The following is a 25160-nucleotide window of genomic DNA, read 5'->3' on the forward strand; positions in this document are numbered from 1 at the left end:
ACACGGGAGTGGAGGACCGGCGAGTGTGCCATGAGTTAGGGGCAGAAAAGAAACAAATGAAGTGAGACGTCTTTTCTGCCTCTAACGTTTGAGAAGCAACAATACAAGTTCAGTTTTTCTTGTGAATATTTAAACTATACAGCAAATGAATAAAAGCGCCTTATAAATGTTTATTATAATATATGTATTTATTATTGGATAAATACTTAAATCATGTCAACAAATCTGTACAGCTGTTTCAAAGTGACAGACAAACTGACAGGAAACGGATTTGATAAAGGTTTTGTTTTCGACAAATTGATAAGAAGCGTTAGGAAACTTTTTTAGTACCAGGATGCCTTGTTTACTTAATTACTACAACTCTAATTATTTACGGTGTCAAATGAGCCAAATTGAAGTAGGGAACCGCCACTGCTGATTTGTTTTCTTTTATTTACCCAAGTTCATTTCAGCTGAGCAATACAGACGCAGTCTTATCTGTTATTATGAAAATATATGTACTATTGGAAAGCGGTAAGTACATATGTTTTGAAGATTATTTCGAAGTTCACAGATCACAAAAGACATGTGAACCAATTCTAAACAATCAGATTGCTAGCTAGTTCTCTAGAAGCAGAAAGGGTCATCCAAAGTCCCCTTGATAACATTATACGTTATGTACTCAGACCTGGATTACACCTTATGATATTTGCTTGGAAACAGCAGACCCCCTGCAACGCATTGCACGTTGTCTCTAATCGAAAGATAATGCATATCTGCACCCGATAAGTTGCACTTCGTCACTAGAAACTTCTCATCTCGCACCTCCCTTGCTGCTCCGCCTTTCCGATAAAGTTGCATACATTTTTCATTGCGTACTTGACCACTGGCATTAAACAGAATTTGTATTTAATATGGTTGAACGTTGTTGATAACAGTTTTCCGTGCCGTGATGTAATAATCTAATACAAAATCGGTAGAACAGTGTCGTCTAGATAGTACCGACCGAGCGTTTAATCTTCGACAGTAAACAGTCAACGGGTGGGAAAAGTTATAAGTTTACAAACAGAAAAGCGTATATACATAGTTTATGAAACGTTAATTCAACTATTTCAGAACAACAAATTTAAATTTTTCCTGATGTAAAGTTTGATTTATTACAATCAGAATTAACCATTGAAAACGAAATAATTCATGAAATCTTTTTTGTAATGAGATGATTTTATTAAAAAAGTTTCAAATGAGTCGAGTAATCATGAGAGCTACTGTGAAAGCTTAACAGTTGACCTCTAAAATTATACAGTCAAATCAGTACTATTCAAATTCATTTAGTGATCGGGTCAGTTCTTTCGACATGAGAGCATTTTGTGCGGTTCTCCTTTTGGTTGCATCCTTCGACCCCGTATGCTATGGATATCATATTCTTGGAGTGTTTCACACCATATCGGAAAGCCAATTTTTGGCTGGGTCGGCCTTGATGAAGGAGTTGGCGGCATGGGGCCATCAGGTTACAGTGGTGTCACCTTTTCGTTTAGTCTCTCCTGTGAAGAATTATAATGAGATCGTTCTGGAGGGAGTGCTGGAGAAAGCACAAGGTAAGATCTGAAATTTAAAGATGCTGGAGGTTGATTCTACCCTGAAGTGAAAGTCTACCCAACAAGGTTCACCGTAATCACGTAGCTAATAGTTAAGTTATTCGAACAAATTTCAAAGTGCAAATAACTCACGTTTCATAAACAATCAACCAACCATTTTCTAGTTGAATATTTTGCTTCTAATAAATTAGGTTCAAGGAGTGGTTGTTTGTGTAATTCTCTCCCGCCCACTGATGATTTGCCATTGTCCTATGTTCACCAAAACTTCCTCGCTGAAACAGTGAAATTGTTCTTAACGGGATTTATGCACTTATGTGAGAATGGCGAATTGTAATTGCCTTTTAATTTGGCAGTCTCAATCAGGGATATCAAATCATTCCTGTCACTAGAGTCTTCTCATCGATGAGGTGTTGCTCTTCTAGGCCATTTCATGAGGACTCTACTTTTTAATTTACAGCCGGAAATTCTGCACTTGTTCTCGCTCACCCCATACCAGTTTTCATAATTTCACGATGGTTAATGCTAACGAATCATAACTGCCAGCTTTGCATTGTAATGGCATTCTGAGCTCTCTCTCACTGGCCCTAGAATTCTTCATAAAATATGCCATTCGAATGCAGCTCTCTTTCTTGGGTGTTTTATCTGAAGCTCCTGTCAACACTACTACTTAAAATTTTATGAATTAAGTAACAGGAAAAGATAAATATAGGAAATTTTACCGTTTTATAACTATGTGACCACTTTCAGAAGCAACAAATTTTTCGATGCAAATTTTTCAGAGTAACTGAAAAATTTCAAAATTCGGCTTCGACTTTCTCTAAGCACGAGTGGCGACTACGCCATCCTGAGTGGCACACATAAATTGCCTCCGTCTCAGCAAAGAGCTCCCCAGAACACAGCCATCTGTTCGACAAATGCAAATCGACAAATGGTTACCAAATACAATTCGCGTGATTACATGTGCGTACCTTCGACTTCCATTCATCGATCCGCTCTTGGTCTGACTTCACTCCCACTCAGAGGAATTGAAAGGTCGATCCTTCAAATTAAATGGAGTCAGCCCACAGCCTGCTTTATTGATCGCTGCATGCAAGGGGAGTCGTCTGCTCTTTGCTATAAAAGTAAGCGCATGGCGAGTAGACTTGGCGGTGATTTTATACTGCCAATGTCAACCACGCCCCTACCTTCTATATTACGAATGCAGGTTCATCCGCTCCACGGCAGGGTTTGGTCTTTGCAACCCCTTGACCCAACTCGGCAGCCCTTCTACTTCTCCGGCGGAATGTTGTTGCCCCGGGGTGCGCTTTAACCCTTCTACTAATAATTGAAGTTATAAATTTGTAGAGGGCTGGTAAGCAAGCAATCGGATCTTGTGTCTGCCGGGGCCTGCTCCGTGCATTTCTTAGGGGTAAGGTAGGTAATCCCCGCAGTGAGGAAAGATGCAAATTTCCCCGCCGACTGATGACCTGATTTATTTTGTGTACCAACGGACCATCTATTTTGATGAACTTTTGTACCAAAGGTTCTGCACCCGATCCAGACCAGGGCCCCTCCAATTATTTAAACTGTTTACGGCTCGTCGAACCTTCTTCTTGGTAACATCCACAAAAATTCATGCTCGGCGTAATGAAATGGTGAAAATCCACTCAGCATACTGGGCGGGTAAGCCCCAACGTCCACTCCAGCGCCGCTTTCGCTATCAAAATCGGTATTGCCTGAACACTCTGTTGAGATTCAGCATTCTGCATACGTCTAAAGCGACTTTCGCCATACCGTCGTAACCAACTGCATACGATAGAAAGTTTCTGTTCTAGTGTACCCACGATTTCAACTACGAGTGTCTCACTGGGACTGACATAGTACCAGTAAACCCTTTGCACTTTATGTTTCTGCTTTCGTGTGTCCAGAATTTTGACTACGGCTGTTTCACTAGGGTTGGCATAGTTCCTGTATTGGGGTGGGTTATTTCTCACCCAACTACTGGTATTACAGGGCTAATCTGAATCAATTTAGCAATGTCCTGCCTTAGTCAGTCCCGCCGACATTCCAGATGAATTTTCTGTAGTGGATCTCTTGGATCACTAAAACCAATAACGCGCAATCTCATCATTGATTTGCGATAGAATTCTCGGAGTTGCTGGAGATGCATAGAGCCTAGAAATACCTCGTCTATGCAAAGCATCCATATCCGAGAATTCCATAAACGCTCTTTGGAATTCGTCCCGAACCTCAGCTGGACGGTGGAAAAGTGAGCTTTGGCGAATAATGAAACTATTGCCTGCAGTGCGGCGTGGTGTTGTTGATACCGCCGCCTCTGCCTGCATCGACTCTTGGTCATCAGTTTCCCCGATGACCTCAAGTTGAACGCGCTCCCTGATGGTGGCCGGAATTGTGTTGCCGCGAGTAATAAAGCGGTATTGGTCTGCGACTCGCTGCTCAGTCATATGCGCGAATTGCGAGAAATGCTCGACGAATCACAACAAGGAGCGGTAAGATGTTGTACCCGCCACCGACGTTATTTCATAGTAGGAGCGAATGATCAAAAGGTTCATTTCTTCATTTCATTTCATCCGTTGCCTAGGCGAACCTGCTGAAGTGGTCGCAAATTGTGACGAAACAGCTCCAGCAGGCGCAGCAATGCTCTTGGCGGTCGTGGCGCCCAGAAATTGATCCACCCCATGGCCTAGCGGTTTCCATTACGGGAGCCCGACCCAGGTAACCAAGTCAGACGACTGCCGCCGGTTGTGCGTACCGGACCTTAAGTTCCGCCTTCTTCTTATAGGTTGCATTTATACCTAACTGTTAGGTGTGGTGATAGCTTCCTCAGTGAATAATCTGCAAGACTGCAAGACAAAGTTCCTGCACTTTCCCCATCTACCCCCCAAGACGCTGCGGTGGCGTACAGCCAATCAAGCTATAACTATTCATCCCTTCTCTTTTCACAACCGGGCTTAGGACAGGCTACGGCGGAGTTTTATAATTATTATTATATATTATTGATAATTTCACATAACTCGCCTTGATTCTCAATGAATCGAATGCCTCGCCATGTTCCGCTTAAAAACCATGCTTAACATCAACTCATCGGACGCTATATACATACCGTCATGAGCAGAGTATATTGCGTTAGTTGCATTGCCTATGATGGACATGTACCTACTCTCTGTATATGGAGATCAAATAATAAATAAATCATCAAATTTTCGATTTCTGCAAAAAGAACGAACCGCAATTTGTAGAATCGTACTGCATCCTTCGGAATAATCAGCAATCAAAAGGATCACTCTAAACCAACTTATTTGAGCGTTTCGTGATAATGAAGATGAATTGCGAAATGGCAAACACAGTAAACAGTGATTCGTTGTAATCGGCACCAATCATCTATAATGGAATCGTTAAATTTCCACGGGTTATAGTAAACAGTTCTTCGCTATACCAGATACGCCATAATCCTTTAACTAAGTAATTTTCTAGACTAAGCAACATTTTGATATTTAATAACAAGTCGGGAAGCCGGAATTTGGACGCTTCAGGTTTGAAGGGTTTTGTGTATTTCTTTTATAAAAATTAGTACCTAGCATGTAATATATGCTTATATTATATGAAAGTATCCACTTTCGAGCGATGCTGACATTCAAAGTCTTGAATTTGTACAGAACGACAATTTTGACCTATTATAACTTTGTTAATAATAGTGCGATTTCCACCAAGCTTGACAGGATAACGCTCTATGTTGTAACCTACATTGCTGCATTGCTTTGTGATCCTAAGATGACTTAAGGGGGTTTTTGTAGTCAATTACTAAAAATTTATAATAATATACTATTATTAACTTTATTTGAACAGATATCCGTATGGAGGGTATTTCGGAGAGAGGGCACTAAATAATGGCAGCCTTCTGACTTTTTTAAGATTTTTTGGTTAAGTACTTTCTGAGAATTGGTCTGAGACCCCCCGCTTTCCCCACCTTTCCAACAAATGTGAAAGCTAGGACCTTTTCACCAAATATGATGTCAATCGCAATAACCGTTCCCGGACGGACGGACAGACAGACAGTAAACCGATTTTAATAGGGGTTTTCGTTCGCCTCAAAAAGGCGTTTATTACAGAATTAGTTGGGAAAACTAATTCGCCAGAGCCTTTCAAAACAGCGTCACAACAGGCTAGCGTCCCAGTAGTTGCACAGAGAGTTTTTTTTTTGTCAAAGCTGCGTGGCAGATACAAACTAGAAAACAAAAAAGGATATCAAATAGGTATCAAAGCAGCGTTTACGCTACGTAGGATTTTTCTTTTAAATTGATTATTGCATAAATAGCGTGCTTTCAAATAAAATTGAAAAAAAAAACGCCCAAAAATCACTTGAAAATTATCAATCAAATCAATCATCTATGCAATATATAGGAAAAATCCTAATGTCCAGTAAAAATTTCAAGTCAATCGAACAATAATTGTTCGGCGAGACGTGTTTTAAGTACCCAAAAAATGAATAAATTAGTCTTACATTTAATCTACAATACCTGCGCCATACAACTGGCCTTTCTTGTTATCATAATCTTTCTGTCTTGCTTCACTTAGCATTTTTGCGTCGATTCTCGCCTGCTTTGACTTGCGTTTGACACGAACTTCTTCGCCTTGCTTATGCCTTTCGGGTCGATATGTTTGGAGGGGAATTCATGCTAATAGTGTTCAATATTTGCAGTATGGATGCAAATCCATCATCTTTTTTCCCTTAAGCTATAGAAATGATACCGAATCAAATCGATTTACTGTCAGTCTGCCTGTCACACACAATTTTCCTAGAAACAGTTATGTCTATTGACATGAAAGTTAGTAGGAAGGTTGAAAGTGTGAACCCCACACATGCAGCAAAATACATTATTTCATGTTGAGACGCCTCAACAATACATATTGGGTCAGAGCCTTGAAGTGTGTTAGAGCACTTCATTCAAGACCGTAACGGTATACTACAATACACTGTAGGAGGCAATGTGGATCAGCGTTGCGCTCGCCCGAGATTATTACCCTAATTTAACTCAAGTACTCATTCACATCTGAATCGACTGTTATCCGACATCCAGTCACGATAACAAATCTCTCTCAGCAGTGGGATTTGAACCGCGAACTTCCACTGCGACTACCCGGCCCTCTAACCACTCCACAATCCTCGGAGTGCAATATTATTAAGAACCAGCAGGATTATTTCGATGGTAGGCTTTGCGGGGGTCCCATTTCGAACAATTATTTCCGTAACCGGGTGATGACAGTGGATTCGTCCATCGAAACCCCCAATGTGATTTATTCGAATTTTCCTCTAATAATGAAGTAGTTTTCGTTCATGTAAGTGACGATAAGTTCATGTACGTTTTCATCTTTTTTCTCTACACGTCGTGTATGGGTCCTAGCATTCCCACTGTTGTTGCCGCCACCTGTTCAGCTCTTTGCTGCTTTTTAGAAGTCCGAAGTCACCTAATTCGCTAGAAGAGTCAAAAGAATCACCCCCTGGCGCAGTGGTATTCAATGCTACCGTTCAGACAGCAAGACATATAATATGATGGGTTTCACCAACGCTGCTATAAGTGTGCGACTATATTTTGATCCTGCAAAATGAGGCATCATCTTGCCTAGAGAAGAACTAGCCTTTTCTGTCTTCTCCCGTGCATAATCCGAATGTCTCCACAAACTCAGCTTGACATCGATCCCTAATGACCGATTTTGAAACGATTTCGTGATTACCAACCAAATTTTGACAGAACCGTTTTTCTTGCGATTGGTAATAAGGATGCTTCAGTCTTTTGGCCCACCAGATTCAGCACAGTGTAACGCTCGAATTTCAACCTCACCTTCAAAACTGTTGTATTATTTTAGGTTTAATTATTTAAAAAAAAATATTATCTAAAAATTAAATATTTTAGAGGCTTCGCATATCGGCATTGGTGTAGAATAAATTTCAATGAAATAGGCTAGGTAGTTTTTGTGAGTGCTTCCCCGAAACTTTGAAAACCTGGTTTCGAATAAAACGCATTTAGAAGTTTGACAATTGATTTTTCGTAACAAAACTTACTAACGAGATGTTCAAAAATTCTTTTCACTTACTGTGTCGATGTCTTATTTTCCAATAGTATATATTTTTATATAATGCCTAAACCTTAGTCAGCTGATTATAACAACGTTTGAAACAGCTACTGTCGTCAGCTGTGTCTTCCCATGATGCAGCATAGGCCAGTAGTTGGGTGGACTTGAAGAGGATCGTACCTGTTGCATTTACCTCAGCATCACGGATCACTGTCTCGAGGGCCAGGTTAAAGAGGACGCATGATAGGGCATCCCCTTTCTCATAGACCGTTGTTGATGTCGAATGGTCTTCAGAGTGATCCTGCTGCTTTTATCTGGCCTCGCACATTGGTCAGGGTCAGCCTAGTCAGTCTTAATAATTTCGTCAGGATACCGAATTCTCTCATGGCCGTGTACAGTTTTACCCTGGCTATGCTATCATAGGCGGCTTTAAAGTCGATGAACAGGTGGTGTAACTGTTGTCCATATTGCAACAGTTTTCCCATCGCCTACCGCAGAGAAAAAATCTGATCTGTTGCTGATTTGCCTGGAGTGAAACCTCTTTGGTATGGGCCAATGATGTTCTGGGCGTATGGGGCTATCTATGTTATAGATGGTGCTCAGCAACGTGATACCTCTATAATTGCTGCACTGTGTGATATCTCCCTTTTTATGTATGTCACAGATAATGCCTTGTTGCCAATCGTCAGGCATTGATTCGATGTCCCATACCTTGAGCACAAGTTTATGAACCACTTGGTGTAATTGGGCGCCTCCATATTTAACCAATTCGGCTGTATATTCCACCGGCTCCTGGCGACTTATGATTTTTAAGCCGATGAATTGCACGGACTGTTTCTCCTAAACTTGGTGGTGGCAGTATTTGTCGTTGCCTTCAGTCGGCGAGACCTCCAACTCGTCCATGCTCTGGTTGTTCAGTAGCTCATCAAAGTACTCAACCCATCGCTCTAATATGCCCATTCTGTCGGTAATCAGATTTCCCTCTTTGTCTCGGCAGAATGAGCATCGAGGTGTATAAGCCTTCATCCTGCTGACTTGTTGGTAAAACTTGCGCGCCTGGTGCGGTTGCTCCCTGTACTTTTCTAGTTCACAGACTTTTTGGTTCTCCCAGGCTTCCTTTTCCGTCTGTGAAGTCGCTTCTCCGCTTGACGGAGTTCGTGATAAGTTTCTGCGCGTCCCCGCGTTCTTTGAGAATGCAACATTACTCGGTATGCGGCATTCTTCCGTTCCGTTGTTAGCTTACATTCATCGTCAAACCAGCCGTTTCGACTCCTTTTGCGGCTGGGGCCAAATATGTTTGTGGCCGTATCCATGATAATGTTATTCAGGTGGTTCTGAAGATCATTTGTTGATGCTTCATCTCCAGGTCCTCTGTTTACTGCGATTATTGCGGCATCCATTTCCCTCTTATAGGTGTCACGGAGGGTTGTGGATGGCTTCAGTATTCACTCGCACCTGATTGTCAGAGGGGATTCTAGGTGGTATTGTTATTCGAGCTCGGAGCACCATGCCAACGAGATAGTGATCCGACTCTATATTGGCCCCCCTACATGTTCTGACATTCATCAAGGCTGAGAGGTGGCGGCGTTCGATCAACACGTGGTCAATTTGGTTGAAAGTGATCCCATCTGGAGAGGCCCACGTATATTTGTGGACCGATTTCCCCGCAAACAAGGTACTACCAACAACCATTTTAGTTATGTACGAGCGGCCGCGTACTACTTTTTACGATTATTCAGCATTCACGTACATAACTTTTTAAAAGCTTGCTGTTGATTAGCTCTTCATTCTTCGCTAGTCTAGACTCCTTCCGCGGCACCCAGAGGAATTTCTTGAAATGCTTGCGAAATGCCAAGATAAATTCAGATTATCTTAATTTCGATTGAAAGCCAGTTCCAGCCAGAAATCACATTATCTATTTTATTCTCAGATCGCTTTCCGCGCAAACCAGGTACTTCCAACAACCATTTCGTGTGACCCTGCTAATTGAATAATTCGCAGTCCGTTATCATTTGCTTTTTCGTGTAAGCTATGGGAGCCAACGTATCGCCTGAATACGGGCTCCTTCTCTACTTGGCTGTTAAAAACCCCCAGTGTGATTTTCATATCATATCTGGGACAGGCTTCGAGGGTTCGTTCTACTGCCTCGTAGAAGGTATCCTTCTCCGACTCTGCAGTCTCCTCTGTAAGGGCGTGAAGGTTAATGAGGCTTGTATTTCGAAACTTGCCTTGTTTTCAAAGCCGATAACATTCGCATATACATGCCGTGGAAATCTGGCCATTATCGCCAAAGTTTTAGCAGTTAAAACCTAGCAATTTCGCGCGAATTCACTGGTTCCAAAGCCATGCAAATAAGATGCTGACATCATAATTAAAGAGAATAGTTGACATTAGCGTGTAATATTAAGGTCGCATTTATGAAAAATCTACTTCTCCCCAGCCCCTTTAAGATTTTGCGTAAAACACTTATGTTAAATCTAAGCCTCGAGAGATGTCTCATTCCGATATCTGCTCAAAATAACTTACTAATACTATATTACCAACTTTTACAAATTGACTAAAAAAACACCCTTAAGTTCATCCTAGGAGTACTAAATTATGCACCGGCATAGAGGCAGGATCGTGCATATGCATGCCAAGTTTCATGAAAATTCAACTATTATTGTCAAAGTTATAGCAGCTCAAACTTCGTGCAATTTCATGCGAATTAACAGCATCCTAATCCAAACAAATAATATAATATGATGACGTCATAATTAACGAGAATAATTAACATTCGAGTGAAATATTAAAATTCATTGATGAAGAATCTATTTATTCCCAGCTCTTTTTAAGGTTTTGTATAAAACAGGAGTGCGGGGCTAAAAGTGGTCAGTTAATTAATTGGACCATTCTCAGAATCTGCCCAACCGAATAATCTGAAAAAATCAAGAGGCTGCTACTCTATGAAATAGCTTCGATACCGATATCCTTTCAAATAAAGTTAATAACAGTATATTACATCGAAGAAGTGGCGTCCTACAACTGGTGTTCTTTGTGATCGACGAGATGAGGATATCCGCGACTGTTATGGGGTTGCACCGATCGTGCAAAATTGCGAGAGAGTCGTCTTCGATGGTACGGTCACGCAATTCGTGCAAACGAGGATTCACTTGCAAAGATTGGTCTGAACATCGAAGTCGATGTTAACGACCAAAAGGCGGACCGAAACAACGGTGACCTAATACGCTCGATGGGGATTTAAAAGCGTCGAGGTTGCATCCAGATCAGGCCTTTGATAGAGCCAAATTGCGAAGCCGATCACGACGAACCGACCCCGCTTGTGAACGGGACAAAGGCTGAAGAAAAAGTATTAGTATGTGTGCCCCAAAAGTGTAACAGGTCTCGTTCTCAGAACCTATCCAACGAAAAATGTGAAAAAAATGATACATTGGTAAAATAAAGTAATCAATATTTAAGCTTCAATCAAAATCATATAAAAATTTCAGATCAGGTATCATTTTCTTCCTTAAAACAAGTCGGGAAACCGGAAGCTTGACGCTTCAGGTATAAAAGGTTTTGTGTTTCCCTATGTGAGGAGTATAACGTAGTTCTCCATTGGCTTATAGCATTGAACTGAAATCGCTCAGTTCTGGGCAGGTTACTGCCATTGCCAGAACTGAGCGATTTAAATCTCTCGAAGGGCAGGTTACTGCCATTGCCAGAACTCAGCGATATAATAATGTCGAGTCAATGCTATCTGCCAATGGAGAATTGCGTTATACTCCTAACATAGGGAAGCCGTAATGAACGCACACAGGATATCGAACACTTCTGTTGTGTTAATGACAAGAACGGTACTTTGCTTACCAACCGTCGAGCCGCAACGGATAGATGGCGAGAATACTTCGAGCAGATTTCAACTGAAGAATTTGTTCATCCTCCACTTCCACAATCATTGCCGACATTTGGAGCAGTTCCACCAGTCAGCGCAACTGAAGTCGAGGAGGCAATAAAACAAATGAAATCGGGGAAAGCAACAGGACCTGACGACATCGCATCTGAGCTCTGGAAAGCGAAGAGCTGGGACCCAACACTGTGGCTCAGTGAATTCTTTAACCGGGTTATTCAGGAAGGAAGAACACCATCTGACTGGCAAGAAAGTACCACTGTTCCAATATGGAAAAAGAAAGGTAACCCAGCAGAATGTTCAAATTACCGTCCGATCCGGTTACTTTCCCATACCATGAAGATTTTTGAACGCATTCTTGACAACGGTATTCGCGAAATCGTTGAAATAACCGTGAATCAACCCGGATTTGTCAAGAACTGCGGAACTACTGACGCAATACACGGTACGCGGTTACTCATGGAGAAACACCGTGACAAGCATCGCCCTCTTTACATTGCCTTTCTGGATCTAGAGAAAACGTTTGACCGTGTACCACACGAACTCATCTGTTATGCTTTACGACAACACTTCGTGCCAGAAGAACTCGTGCGCTGGCTTCAATTACTCTACCACGATCCGAAAAGTAAAGTTCGAAGTATGGCGGGTGTATCAAAACCGCTTCGTGTTTCTGTTGGTGTTCATCAAGGAAGCGCCCTCTCACCACTCCTCTTTGTCCTTGTTATGGACACCGTCACACGGGATATCCAACGACCAGCGCCCTACACACTGCTTTATGCAGATGATATTTTCCTAGCATCTGATAGCAAAAATGATCTCGAGCATTTTTTTTCAAAAATGGAATGATCGTCTCATGCAACACGGTCTCAGATTGAATTTAAACAAAACTGAATTTTTGACGACCGATCCCCATGGAGCAGGCACAATCACTATCAGCGGCAGTGATCTGCCCAGAACTGAGCGATTTAAATACCTTGGGTCAACGCTATCAGCCAATGGAGAGCTGCGTTATGAAATTGCTTCATGCATTAACGCAACCTGGATGAAGTGGCGTTCCACAACTGGTGTCCTTTGTGATCGACGTATCAACGAACGTCTCAAATCTAAAATTTACCGCAATGTCGTCCTTCCAGTCGCTCTCTATGGTTCTGAGTGTTGGCCGACCATAAAAGACAATGAACGGCGTCTTGCGGTAATGGAGACGAAGATGCTACGTTGGACTAGTGGCGTCACACGTTTAGATCACATCCGAAATGAGGATACCCGCGATCGTTATGGGGTTGCACCGATCGGGGAACAGTTGCGAGAGAGGCGTCTTCGATGGCATGGTCACGCAATTCGTGCAAACGAGAATTCACTTGCCAAGATTGGTCTGAATATCTAAGTCGATGGTAAACGACCAAAAGGCAGACCTAAGCAACGCTGGCTTGATACGCTGGATGGGGATTTGAAAGCCTCGAGATTGCACCCAGATCAGGCATTCGATAGAGCCAAATGGCGAAGCCGATTACGACGAGCTGACCCCGCTTGTGAACGGGACAAAGGCTGAAGAAAAAGAAGAAGAAGATTGCATCCAGATCAGGCATTTAATAAAGGCAAATGGCGAAACCGATTACGACGAGCCGACCCCGCTTGTCGTGATCGGTTTCGCCGATATTAATAGATCAAATAGGAACTTTATATAAGTGTATATTCGGGATTATGAATGTGTGAATGATAGAGAGGATATAGAAGAACATTTTAGAGTCATAGACCGGAATAATCAGGAAATAATCGATAGGATGAACAGACAGACAATTTATAAATAACAGAAAGTAATAGCAAATATTAAAATAGAGAGGTCAATAATACAAAAGACTTTGAATCAAACAAGTAATAGATGGAAGAGAGCACCCTCTTACATCGCCATAAAAGTCAATATTAATATTATCCAAAATTAGTGCCTTATTTAAAGAAGGTATATCAAAACGCGAAATAGCGTCAAGAGTAGGCAGATCGGATCGAGTAGTTCGTAATTATTTAAATAATGTGGACAATTACGGTACTAAAAAGCGAAAAGGAAGACCTAGAGTGCTTTCCGATAGAGATCGACGTTCCATAAGCAAAGCGACTTCCAATTCCACGAACAGTTTAAGAGGCATAAGGAACGAATGTAAACTTTCTGTATCGATTCCGACCATATGGCGGGAAATAAATCGAAATCCTAATCTCGTACGGGAAAAAATGAGGAAAGCACCACGATTACAGCAGCATCATAAGGATGCTCGACTGGAATTCGTCCGAAATAACATGTCACTACATTGGGATCAGGTATAACCTTTTTGTTGGCGGATGTTTTCAGCAAAATTATCTTTTATTTTTGATTAGGTAATTTTCTCTGATGAGAAAAAATTTAACTTAGATGGTCCGGATGGTTTTGATGGCTACTGGCGAGATTTGCGTAAGGAACCACGATATCTGTCCAGAAGGAATTTCGGAGGTGGAACAGTTATGGTCTGGGGAGCCATTTGTAGTAAAGGTGCAGTGCGTCTAGCATTTACATCGGCGAGAATGAATAGCCAGGAGTACCAGAATGTTCTGCAGGATAATCTCCTTCCTTTTATAAACTCTTTTGAGGGCAATGAAGTAACTTTCCAGCAAGATAATGCCAGCGTACACGTAAGTAGGTCCACTAAAGCCTGGTTGGAAGCGAATTCCATAGCCACACTTGAATGGCCAGCCTGCTCACCAGACTTGAATCCTATAGAGAATGTCTGGGGATGGCTAGTCCGACAGATTTACTCCCAGGATAAAGAATATTCTTCCAGAAATGAGCTGAAAGAGGCCATTGAAAGAGCATGGCATGAGTTGACACCACAAATGCTCTCAAAATACATTCATTCGATGCCTAATCGAATCTTCGAAGTGATTAAAAAGGGAGGAAACACTATCGATTATTAAGCCATAAGTTAGGTCTGCCCATTATTGTTTTATTTATTTTTTATGTAACGAGGTAATTAATGCGGTTATAATTATGAAAAAGGACAATTTTACTTTTTTTCTCAATTTGTTATGTTTTTACACATTTTTTAAGCTTAATTGCTATTTTTAGGTTTCATTTTTGTTACATTATGTTTGTTTTTATACATTTTCGAATTTAATTTAAGTTTGGTTATTTTCACATCTTTTCATAATAAAAAAATTTACTCTGTAATCATGCGGTTATAATTTTGAAAAGGAGTGTATAAGTAAACTCGAAATAGGTACAGTTTTAGTGGTTTTTAGTTCAATGGAATAACACATGTGATGAAAGAAATCAAGAATTGAAAGGAAACTCTCTCTTAAATTTCAATAATTGTTCTGTAACTTATAATATTACATTCGACAATAGAATACCAGACTATAAGGCGGAGGAGGGACGAAGACGTTTACGGTTTCGTACCAAGCAACTCATCAGACACTGCCTCATTTCGGACCAAAGCTTGGCCGATGCTAGACAATTTTTGCTTGGGATTGAGGAGTGCTAAGTCCACATCCACTTGATCTGTGGCCGTCTCCGTCCTAATTTTTGAGCTTTGGATGTTAAACCCAAAGAGTGGGAACAAGTTGCTCCATTTGGTTCGGCCCGACATGAAGTGGATGGGGACTAAGGACTCATCATTCCCTAAACAGAATATAAAGCTAAAGTCATTATTCCAGGATAATGTTTAAATTACTCAGAATTCTAAAAGCAACCTACTTGAGCACAGTTGAACGATTTTCACCTAGAAAATTTTAATGAAAGCAAAGAAATCAAATATATAAAACAAAAACACTTAATCACATATATTTATATTTATTTATAACAGTAATAATTGTAATCGTCCTTATTGTAATTTTCATAAAACTTTAAAAATTAATAATATTAAAAAGAAATTCGATGATGAATTTTATCATAAAGTGGGAGGTTTTATATCAGAGCCCACCAGGGTCACGTACAAAGATTAGGAGTCAGCACATAAGGCCACTAAAAATCTAGAACATAAAAGTCCTCTGAACTTCACTTTTATACAATCATCAAATATTTGGGGAAATATTTTGCAACTGAATGTTTCAGAAATTATAGAAGGGTTAGATTTGCAATCGTTCATTAAATAAGACAATTGAGTTTACATTCTTATAACTAATTAGTACAGTAAATTAGCGTCCTGAAATGAAGAAGAAAAAAACTTAACATGAACTGAAGGCCTCTCTATTCGTATGCTCGGCAGATCGAAAATTCAATACCACCCAGCGAGGCAAAGTTGTTGTGCCTTATTTCCTAAGTTGACTCATATAATGCAGGTTTAGATTGCGTTTTGCAAGTACAGATATCCGGTAGGCAGATCATAATGCTTGCTTGCTAAATATTTTGAATTTCGGTTTGAAATTTCAGCAGTATTCTGCTTTCAAAAATATATAAATGAAAAACCTTCTCACAACATTTTATGCCAGTAGCTACCACTGCTCCTGAGAGAAGTGCATGTGACAGACAGATGGGCAAACTTTCACACAAACCTTAAATTAATAACCTCTTCTTTTTTCCTGGGATCCAGTATTCGCTTCTTAGTTAACCCATTCTTCTTTTTTTCTATTTTCAGATTATAAAAATGGATTTCGAGGCTTAAAGTCCAGCACCTTTGTAACCCTTCTACCAGAGTTTTATGAAGCAGGATATAGAATGACTGCAAACACTCTACAGCACCCGACATTTCAAAAGCTTCTTGAATCAGAGGCTACCTTTGATTTGGTGGTCCTTGATACCACTGCGAACGAAGCAATGTTGGGTTTAGGTCAACATTTTAACTCGCTTATAGTTGGATGCGACACCAGTGGCATGAAATTCCTAACCTACGACTATAAAGCGCAGCCAGTATCACTGGTCACTAAACATTTGAGAGAGCCAATCATTGGAAGCGCCAGCTTTTATAGTCGGTTGTCAAATATATTCGCGTACGCTTGGGAAATGCTCTACTTCAATTATAAATATCTCCCGCGACAAGAGGCTTTGTACAAGGAATACTTCTCCGAAGCTGAAACACCGTTAGGTAACCTGCGAGACGTGTCTGTACTCATCCTTAACCGAAAATTGACAGATATTTACGAGCACTACCAGAAAATCATTGAAACTGAGGATTCAATAAAAGCCGCATCGCAAAAGCAAACTAATTTTCAAAAAAACATGCAAGCATTCTTAGACTCTTCAACTCATGGAGTAATCTACATTTCCTTTGAAATGACAAATAGGAATTTGTCCAATGAAACGCTCAAGCGTATAATCACAGATTTCAGCAAACGAAAAGAAAATATTGTCTGGAAAAGCAATGAACGGGAAAGGTTTAGCTTTCCTAATAACATACTGGTTGCAACTGACATATCAGAAAGCAGTATCATCGCTCATCCCAAGGTTAAACTTGTTATATGTGACGGCGAGATGTCGACAATTCTTAGAGCGGCATATAATGGTGCTCCGATAATTGGTATCACGCAATTCTACGATCAGTCTCATAACTTAGCGCTTGCAAGGCGAGAAGGAGCTGCCATCGATCTCAACCTAATGGACCTGGAATTTACAGATTTGAACAGCGTTGTGACAGAAGTTCTGAGTAATTCTATTTACACCGATGCAGCGAAGGCTATTTCCAAGCGCCTTCAGAATCCACCACTTAGAAAAGTAGAATCAACAGCGTCTTGGGCAGAATTTCTTGCAAAAAATAGAGGTTTTTCGTCGACTTCCAAAATTTCCCATCAAAGCTTTATCGCGGAAAATAACGCTGATGTAGTTACGTGTTTAGTAGTGTTTTGTGCCGTCTGGATATACGGAAGTTATCGGATAACGAAGAAATTGTTAACTATGACTGTGTTGCTTTATTTAAACTATAATGTAAAAGAGAAACAATCATAATCTAAGGTGTATCTATCAAATAATAAAGCCTTTTGTATTATACTGAGTGAGTAATGTTTTGTCAACATCAAACGCATGGGAAGCCATTATTGTTGGTAACTTAAATGTACTTGAGAGCAATGGAAGTCAATATGAGTTTCTCTTGTTAGGTAGTAAGATTCTTATCCATAAGTTATAGCCAGGGCATGTTGAATGTCATGCAACTAGAAATCCTGGTGAAGTTCTTCTTTGATGTTGCTATTTGGTAGTTACCACATTACTAACAGCATGTACAATTGCACATGCCTCATATTCAGTCCTCCACCGTCTATGGTCCCGCAGAGAATCTCCTTTTTTATTTTCATTTTCTCTTTTGCATCATTGTCACACTTAATTCTGTGTAAATGAGAGATTTATAGCAGTGAGGCAAATACATATAAATACATATATGTATGCATCCAAATTGATCAAACGTTCCTGAATACTTTCGCTTTACTCCGTGCGCAAAAACATAAACACATATATGTACGGAATTTGAATACCGCTCGTACTCACCTACCGAGTACGCCTGGACACACCAGAGTGTGGAATTTTTTATCACTAAAACCAAAAAAGGGTCAAAGGGTAGTATAGGTCCCGGGGGGAAACGTGGATTGGTACCCACGATGGAGGATAAAACCTGGGAAATGCCTGCTGAACCAACACCAACAGCTTTACTACCAAACCCTATCTCCACCTCCACGTGATGACCGCTGGGAGCTCTTTCTTGACGAAAAGCTGCAGACGGAGAAGGATGAAGGCGAGTCTCCCGCGCCTAAAAACGGGACAAATTGTACCAACTGGTCCTCCAGGTTGGGGGTTGGGTAGGGCTGACAACCCTACATGGAAAACAACTTGTTACGAAGCCACAACAGGAGCCTCGGATAGGACGGATTTTGAAACGATGGGCCCGGCAACGACAAAGGAACAACGATTAGCGCATTTTCTCATAGAACGTGCGCTCCCTGTACAGAGATGAAGCTGATAAGTAGCTAGCCGATACCCTGTCCCAATATAGGACTGATATAACAGCGTTGCAAGAGATGCGATGGACAGGGACCGGCTTCCTGGAGAAGAGCCACTACACCATATATTATAGCGGTCATCCAGTAAACCATGTGCTCGGAGTAGGTTTCTTAGTCAGCCAAAAAATGAAACCTGCTGTTATCGGCTTTGAAAACATAAGCGAACGGCTATGCACTCTGCGCTTGCGAGGCAAGTTTAGAAATATAAGCCTCATAAACGTTCACGCCCCTACAGAGGAGACTGCAGAGTCGGAGAAGGATACTTTCTACGAGGCAGTAGAAAGAACCCTCGAAGCCTGTCCCAGATATGATATCAAAATCATACTTGGGGATTTTAACAGCCAAGTAGGGAAGGAGCCCGTATTCAGGCGATACGTTGGCTTCCATAGCTTACACGAAAAAACAAATGATAACGGACTGCGGACTATTCATTCATTCATTCATTCCAATTAGCAGGGTCACACGAAATGGTTGTTGGAAGTACCTGGTTTGCGCGGAAAGCGGTCCACAAACATACGTGGGCCTCTCCAGACGGGACCACTTTCAACCAAATTGACCACGTGTTGATCGAACGCTGCCACCTCTCAGCCTTGATGAATGTCAGAACATATAGGGGGGCCAATATAGACTCGGATCACTATCTCGTTGGCATGGTGCTCCGAGCTCGAATAACAATACCACCTAGAATCCCCTCTGACAATCAGGTGAGAGTGAACACTGAAGCCATCCACAACACAACCCTCCGCGACACCTATAAGAGGGAAATGGATGCCGCAATAACCGCAGTCAACAGAGGACCTGGAGATGAAGCATCAACAAATGATCTTCAGAACCACCTGAATAACGTTATCATGGATACGGCCGCAAACATATTTGGCCCCAGCCGCAAAAGGAGTCGGAACGGCTGGTTTGACGATGAATGTAAGCTAGCAACGGAACGGAAGAATGCGGCATACCAAATAATGTTGCATTCTCAAAGAACGCGGGCACGCGCAGAGACTTATCACGAACTCCGTCGAGCGGAGAAGCGACTTCACCGACGGAAAAAGGAAGCCTGGGAGAACCAACAAGTCTGTAAACTAGAAAAGTACAGGGAGCAACCGCACCAGGCGCTCATCCTGCCGAGTCAAAAAGGGAAATCTGATTTCCGACAGAATGGGCATATTAGAGCCATGGTTTCAGTACTTTGATGAGCTACTGAACAACCAGAACATCGGCGAGTTGGAGGTCCCGCCAACTGAAGACGACGGACAAATACTGCCACCACCAAGTTTAGGAGAAACAGTCCGTGCAATTCATCGGCTAAAAAATCATAAGTCGCCAGGAGCCGATGGAATTACAGCCGAATTGGTTAAATATGTTGGCGACCAGTTACACCAAGCGGTTCATCAACTTGTGCTCAAGGTATGGGACAACGGATCAATGCCTGACGATAGGCAACGAGGCATAATCTGTCTCATACATAAAAAGGGAGATATCACACAGTGCAGTAATTATAGAGGTATCACGTTGCTGAGTACTATCTATAAGATATTCTCCACTATCTTGCTAGGCCGGATAGCCCCATACGCCCAGAACATCATTGGCCCATACCAAAGAGGCTTCACTCCAGGCAAATCAGCAACAGATCAGATTTTCTCTCTGCGGCAGGCGATGGAAAAACTGTTGGAATATGGACAACAGTTGCACCATCTGTTCATCGACTTAAAAGCCGCCTATGATAGCATAGCCAGGGTAAAACTGTACACGGCCATGAGAGAATTCGGTATCCCGACGAAATTAATAAAACTGACTAAGCTGACCCTGACCAATGTGCGAGGCCAGATAAAAGCAGCAGGATCACTCTCAAGACCATTCGACATCAACAACGGTCTACGACAAGGGGATGTCCTATCATGCGTCCTCTTTAACCTGGCCCTCGAGAAAGTGATCCGTGATGCTGAGGTGAATGCAAGAGGTACGATCCTCTTCAAGTCCACCCAACTACTGGCCTATGCTGACGATATCGACATCATGGGAAGAACCACCCGAGACGTACAAACTGCCTTCATCCAGATCGAGCAGGCGGCGCGAGATCTTGGGCTGCACATCAATGAAGGCAAGACAAAATATATGGTGGCAACGTCAACACCGAAGACGAATCAACCAACAACATCAAACCGCACTGGTCAAACACAAACAGGAACAAGAATAAGGATAGGAGAATACAACTTTGAGACCGTTGACAATTTCTCCTATCTAGGGTCGAAAATCACAACCGATAACAACTACGATGATGAAGTCCGCGCACGGTTGTTGTCAGCCAACAGAGCCTATTTCAGCTTACAAAGACTGTTCCGCTCAAAACGTGTCACGGTAGGGTCAAAGCTCTTACTGTACAAGACTATGATCTTGCCAGTCCTCATGTACTCCTCGGAAACTTGGGTTCTTAGCAAGAAAAATTGCGAACTCTTGGCCGCGTTCGAGAGAAGAATGCTCCGAATAATTTTTGGCCCCCTACATGAGGATGGACGATTCCGTAGCCTACACAATGACGGAATCTATGAGCGATACCATGCCCGTCCGGTTGTGGATAAAATCCGGCTCAATAGGTTACGGTGGGCGGGTCACTTAATCCGTATGGATGAAGATGATCCCACCCGGAAAGTCTATAAGGGCAATATCTATGGTAGGAAAAGAAGACGAAGCAGACCCTACCTAAGATGGAGCGATGGCGTGGGCCAGGACGCCAGACAGCTTTTAGGGATTTCGAATTGGTGGACCTCGGCGCAAAACCGGGATGTCTGGAGTTCCTTATTAAGGCAGGCCTAGACCGAATACCGGTTGTTGCGCCATTGATGATGATGATGATGATCCCTCTCAAGACCATTCGACATCAACAACGGTCTACGACAAGGGGATGCGCTATCATGCGTCCTCTTTAACCTGGCCCTCGAGAAGGTGATCCGTGATGCTGAGGTGAATGCAAGAGGTACGATCCTCTTCAAGCCCACCCAACTACTGGCCTATGCTGACGATATCGACATCATGGGAAGAACCACCCAAGACGTACAAACTGCCTTCATCCAGATCGAGCAGGCGGCAATCGAGGCGAGATCTTGGGCTGCACATCAATGAAGGCAAGACAAAATATATGGTGGCAACGTCAACACCGAAGATGAATCAACCAACAACATCAAACCGCACTGGTCAAACACAAACACGAACAAGAATAAGGATAGGAGAATACAACTTTGAGACCGTTGACAGTTTCTCCTATCTAGGGTCGAAAATCACAACCGATAACAACTACGATGATGAAATCCGCGCACGGTTGTTGTTAGCCAACAGAGCCTATTTCAGCTTACAAAGACTGTTCCGCTCGAAACGTGTCACGGTAGGGTCAAAGCTCTTACTGTACAAGACTATGATCTTGCCAGTCGTCATGTATTCCTCGGAAACTTGGGTTCTTAGCAAGAAAAATTGCGAACTCTTGGCCGCGTTCGAGAGAAGAAGCCTCCGAATAATTTTTGGCCTCCTACATGAGGATGGACGATTCCGTAGCCTACACAATGACGAAATCTATGAGCGATACCATGACCGTCCGGTTGTGGATAAAATCCGGCTCAATAGGTTACGGTGGGCGGGACACTTAATCCGTATGGATGAGAATGATCCAGCCCGGAAAGTCTATAAGGGCAATATCTATAGTAGAAAAAGAAGACGAGGCAGACCCTGCCTAAAATGGAGCGATGGCGTAGGTCAGGACGCCAGACAGCTTTTAGGGATATCGAATTGGTAGACCTCGGCGCAAAACCGGGATGTCTGGAGTTCTTTATTGAGGCAGGCCTAGACCGGATACCGGTTGTTGCGCCGTTGATGACGATGATGAAAACCAAAAAAAAACTTCCGGTGCTAGTACTTCACATAGAGCTTCCTCTAAGTTCCTCATTTCTTCCACGAATCTCGGATATGCACTGGGCCCTCTAGGACCCTGTCGCAGTTTGGACAATCAGGTGAGGTGTCTAATTTAAACCTACGCAGGTATTGATGATATGCTCCATGGCCGGTGAGAAACTGGGTTAGATAACAATTGATCTGCTCAACCACTTCCCGATATAAGAAGGACCTTGGAGCCCAACGAATATTTTCTGACTGGTCACATCGCTCTTCCCATCTGCTTATGGATCTCTCCCTTTCGGCTTTTTTCACCTGCGAGGAGGAGAGGTGAATCTGATGTTATGTATCTGTCTGTCAGGATGTCATTCGGCATCATTCTCGAGATAACGAACGCTTGATCTTCTGAGTGGGCCCTAAACACGAAAGACACCCTTTAGGCTGTTCTTCTGTAAACCGTACTCACTTTATGTACATTGTCTAAAACATATAGCGCTTTTTCCCAAAATGAATGAACTGCATACAAGAAGATAGAATTCACCACTCTGGCTATGAGCAGCCTGCCGTGGCCAAACTCGTGGTAGTTGCTTTTTCGCAAGTATGCTCTATTTGCTGCTTAAAATTGAGTTTCCATCTGGCTGGGAAGTAATAACATGATTCCCAATTCTAATACAGGCGTAATTTCCCTTGCGGAGCTTAGTGATGAGGACCACTCTCTAAACAAGCCTTAACAGCACTAATTGCTTGAGAACATGAGCGCAATCAGTGCTATATTGTCGACGTAACACATCACCGGACATGATGCTCCACAGTAGTGGAATACCCTGTGGGACACCCGCGGAGACAACGTACTCCTTGTTTCCATCATAGGCATCATACCAGAGCATCCACTATCACAAGTAGCTATCGACAATAGCAGCAGGATAGGCGGGAACACCAATCATCAACAGAGACTTTCGTGTAAGATTCCAATTAGCCGAGTTGAATGTATTTCTCACGTCCAAGGCCAGCACGACGCGATATTTGCTAGTACAGACCTTTCCATGAATTGTTTTTTTTTTTTTGATGGAGATTCTCTTTCTGGGTCCTCCAGATTTTGCTGACATTTCCGCCTAGCTTTCTTAGCTCGGGGCCAGCTTTTACCCTTTTTTAATATCACCGCATACGTTATGTTGGAGGTAACAATTGCCTTTGGATGAATTCGCAACTTTGGTTTCTTGTTATTTTTGAATGTCTGTCTGTTTGTCTGTCACATCCGATTTACCCGGAAACGGCTAACCAATTGTCATGAAATTTGGTGAGAACCTGGTAGAGGCAACTCATCACTCATCACTACTCCGAACCTCCCTTAAGTTCTTCCTAGATCAGTACAAATGGACGACTGCACTGCTACACTGCTGCAATCGAAAGCCGTTTCGAAATCGATGAAGAACAAGTGCACTGGAAATCCGAACTTCGTACACTGTTCCAAAATGATCCGCGGGGCGTTGGTGCAGTCAATGTAGCAGGATCTAGAAATTTCCAGGCGTTTTTGTTTCGTCCCAGGATAATTTTGGTTATTAGTTCAATGGCTTTCTGCGACTTTCCTCAGCTTTATCCTCCAGGTTTTATATACATTGCTTTCGATCATTCATCTCTTGCCCTACTAATACCCTCTTTTCGCCAGCAGATACTGCATACATCGCATCGCATTCACTAACATATTGGGGTAATCCTCATGGGATAGTGTCGACTAATGAAATCAAAGTGAAAAGCGTGCACCCTCTGCACGAATTAATACATTTGGTATTGAAGTTGGTGAAGTCAAGAAAGTTTGAAGCAGTAGATCGATGTTTCCCAAAAGAATGTGATCACCGAATACCGTGGCGAACGAGCCGTTGATCTATCTTTCGGCGTTTTTGAAATAACAGGAGAAAAGTGGGTTGGGGTTGTAGTTCATTTCAGTAGAGAGCGGGGGACGTTTTGTTTGCAGTAAATTAGGAAGCCCATCGGGACCAAATTAGATATTAATGTAAAGTTTTTCAACGAAAAACTTAACCAAGGAAGTAACAGTAGAGGAATAGTGGGCTCCTCAGAACAGTCTGCACCTAAAATGGCATAGAGGGTGCAGGGGCGAGCAGGTAATCACAGATGAATAATAAAAATATGGTAAGTCAGAAAATCGTTGAGGGTAGTTATCAGTGAAGCCACCAAATTTGATGGAAGTAAGGAAAGAAGGGGTGGGGTTACGAGAGTTGCGAATGCAGCGAGACGCTCATCAAATATCTCTTATACAAAGGACGCGCCAGGCACTAATGAAGCGAACAAGTGGTGGCATACACTTTCGACCTGGTCTTAGGACAACAGAAATGTCGGCATGTACCGGGGATGATATACCAGAGGCACACATGGTGGCCGCCCACTTTACCAAAGCCGTATCGATTGAGAGGGGAAGCTTCTACACCTCCTCCTCACTCAAAACATGGATCTCCACACGGGGTGATGGAAAGTTCTTAGGAACCAGGAAGAGGGCAAGGACAAACTTTTCACAATCGGGGTAGACGACCAATTTTTGGAGGCAATCAAACACCGTAACTGCGTCATCAATTACCGATTTGGTAGCATACCTGTGCACATGAACAGAGAGAAATCAAGGAAGGGTACTTCGAAGGACACAACAGATAGTATGCCTACCGAGGTCCTCGAAGGAATCGCGGAAGACATAAAGGCTGAAAGGACAGGATTGAGCAGGGAAGTGGACTTGCTGCTTACAGAACAGGAGAAAATAGACGACCTTGGTCTAAGCCTTCTAAAGCTCAAGTCGG

General features: G+C 42.4%; 2 protein-coding genes across 2 annotated transcripts in view; both read left to right on the top strand.

Annotated features, from left to right (window-relative positions):
* The first annotated feature begins 937 nt into the window (after nucleotides 1-937).
* On the top strand, nucleotides 938-17484 carry LOC119652631 (UDP-glycosyltransferase UGT5-like). Its single transcript, XM_038056880.1, has 2 exons — nucleotides 938-1574; nucleotides 16134-17484. The coding sequence occupies exons 1-2, from the start codon at nucleotides 1334-1336 to the stop codon at nucleotides 17435-17437; spliced, it is 1545 nt and encodes a 514-aa protein (XP_037912808.1). The 5' UTR covers nucleotides 938-1333; the 3' UTR covers nucleotides 17438-17484.
* LOC119652639 (nose resistant to fluoxetine protein 6-like) overlaps nucleotides 17353-25160 on the top strand; it is a 140548-nt gene continuing 132740 nt past the window's right edge. Inside the window, exon 1 of the mRNA XM_038056902.1 lies at nucleotides 17353-17483. Within this exon, the coding sequence (XP_037912830.1) occupies nucleotide 17483 (1 nt within the window). The 5' untranslated portion in view covers nucleotides 17353-17482. The remainder of the gene's footprint in view (nucleotides 17484-25160) is intronic.

Source organism: Hermetia illucens, chromosome 1 (genome assembly GCF_905115235.1).
Source record: "Hermetia illucens chromosome 1, iHerIll2.2.curated.20191125, whole genome shotgun sequence".
NCBI lineage: Eukaryota > Metazoa > Arthropoda > Insecta > Diptera > Stratiomyidae > Hermetia > Hermetia illucens.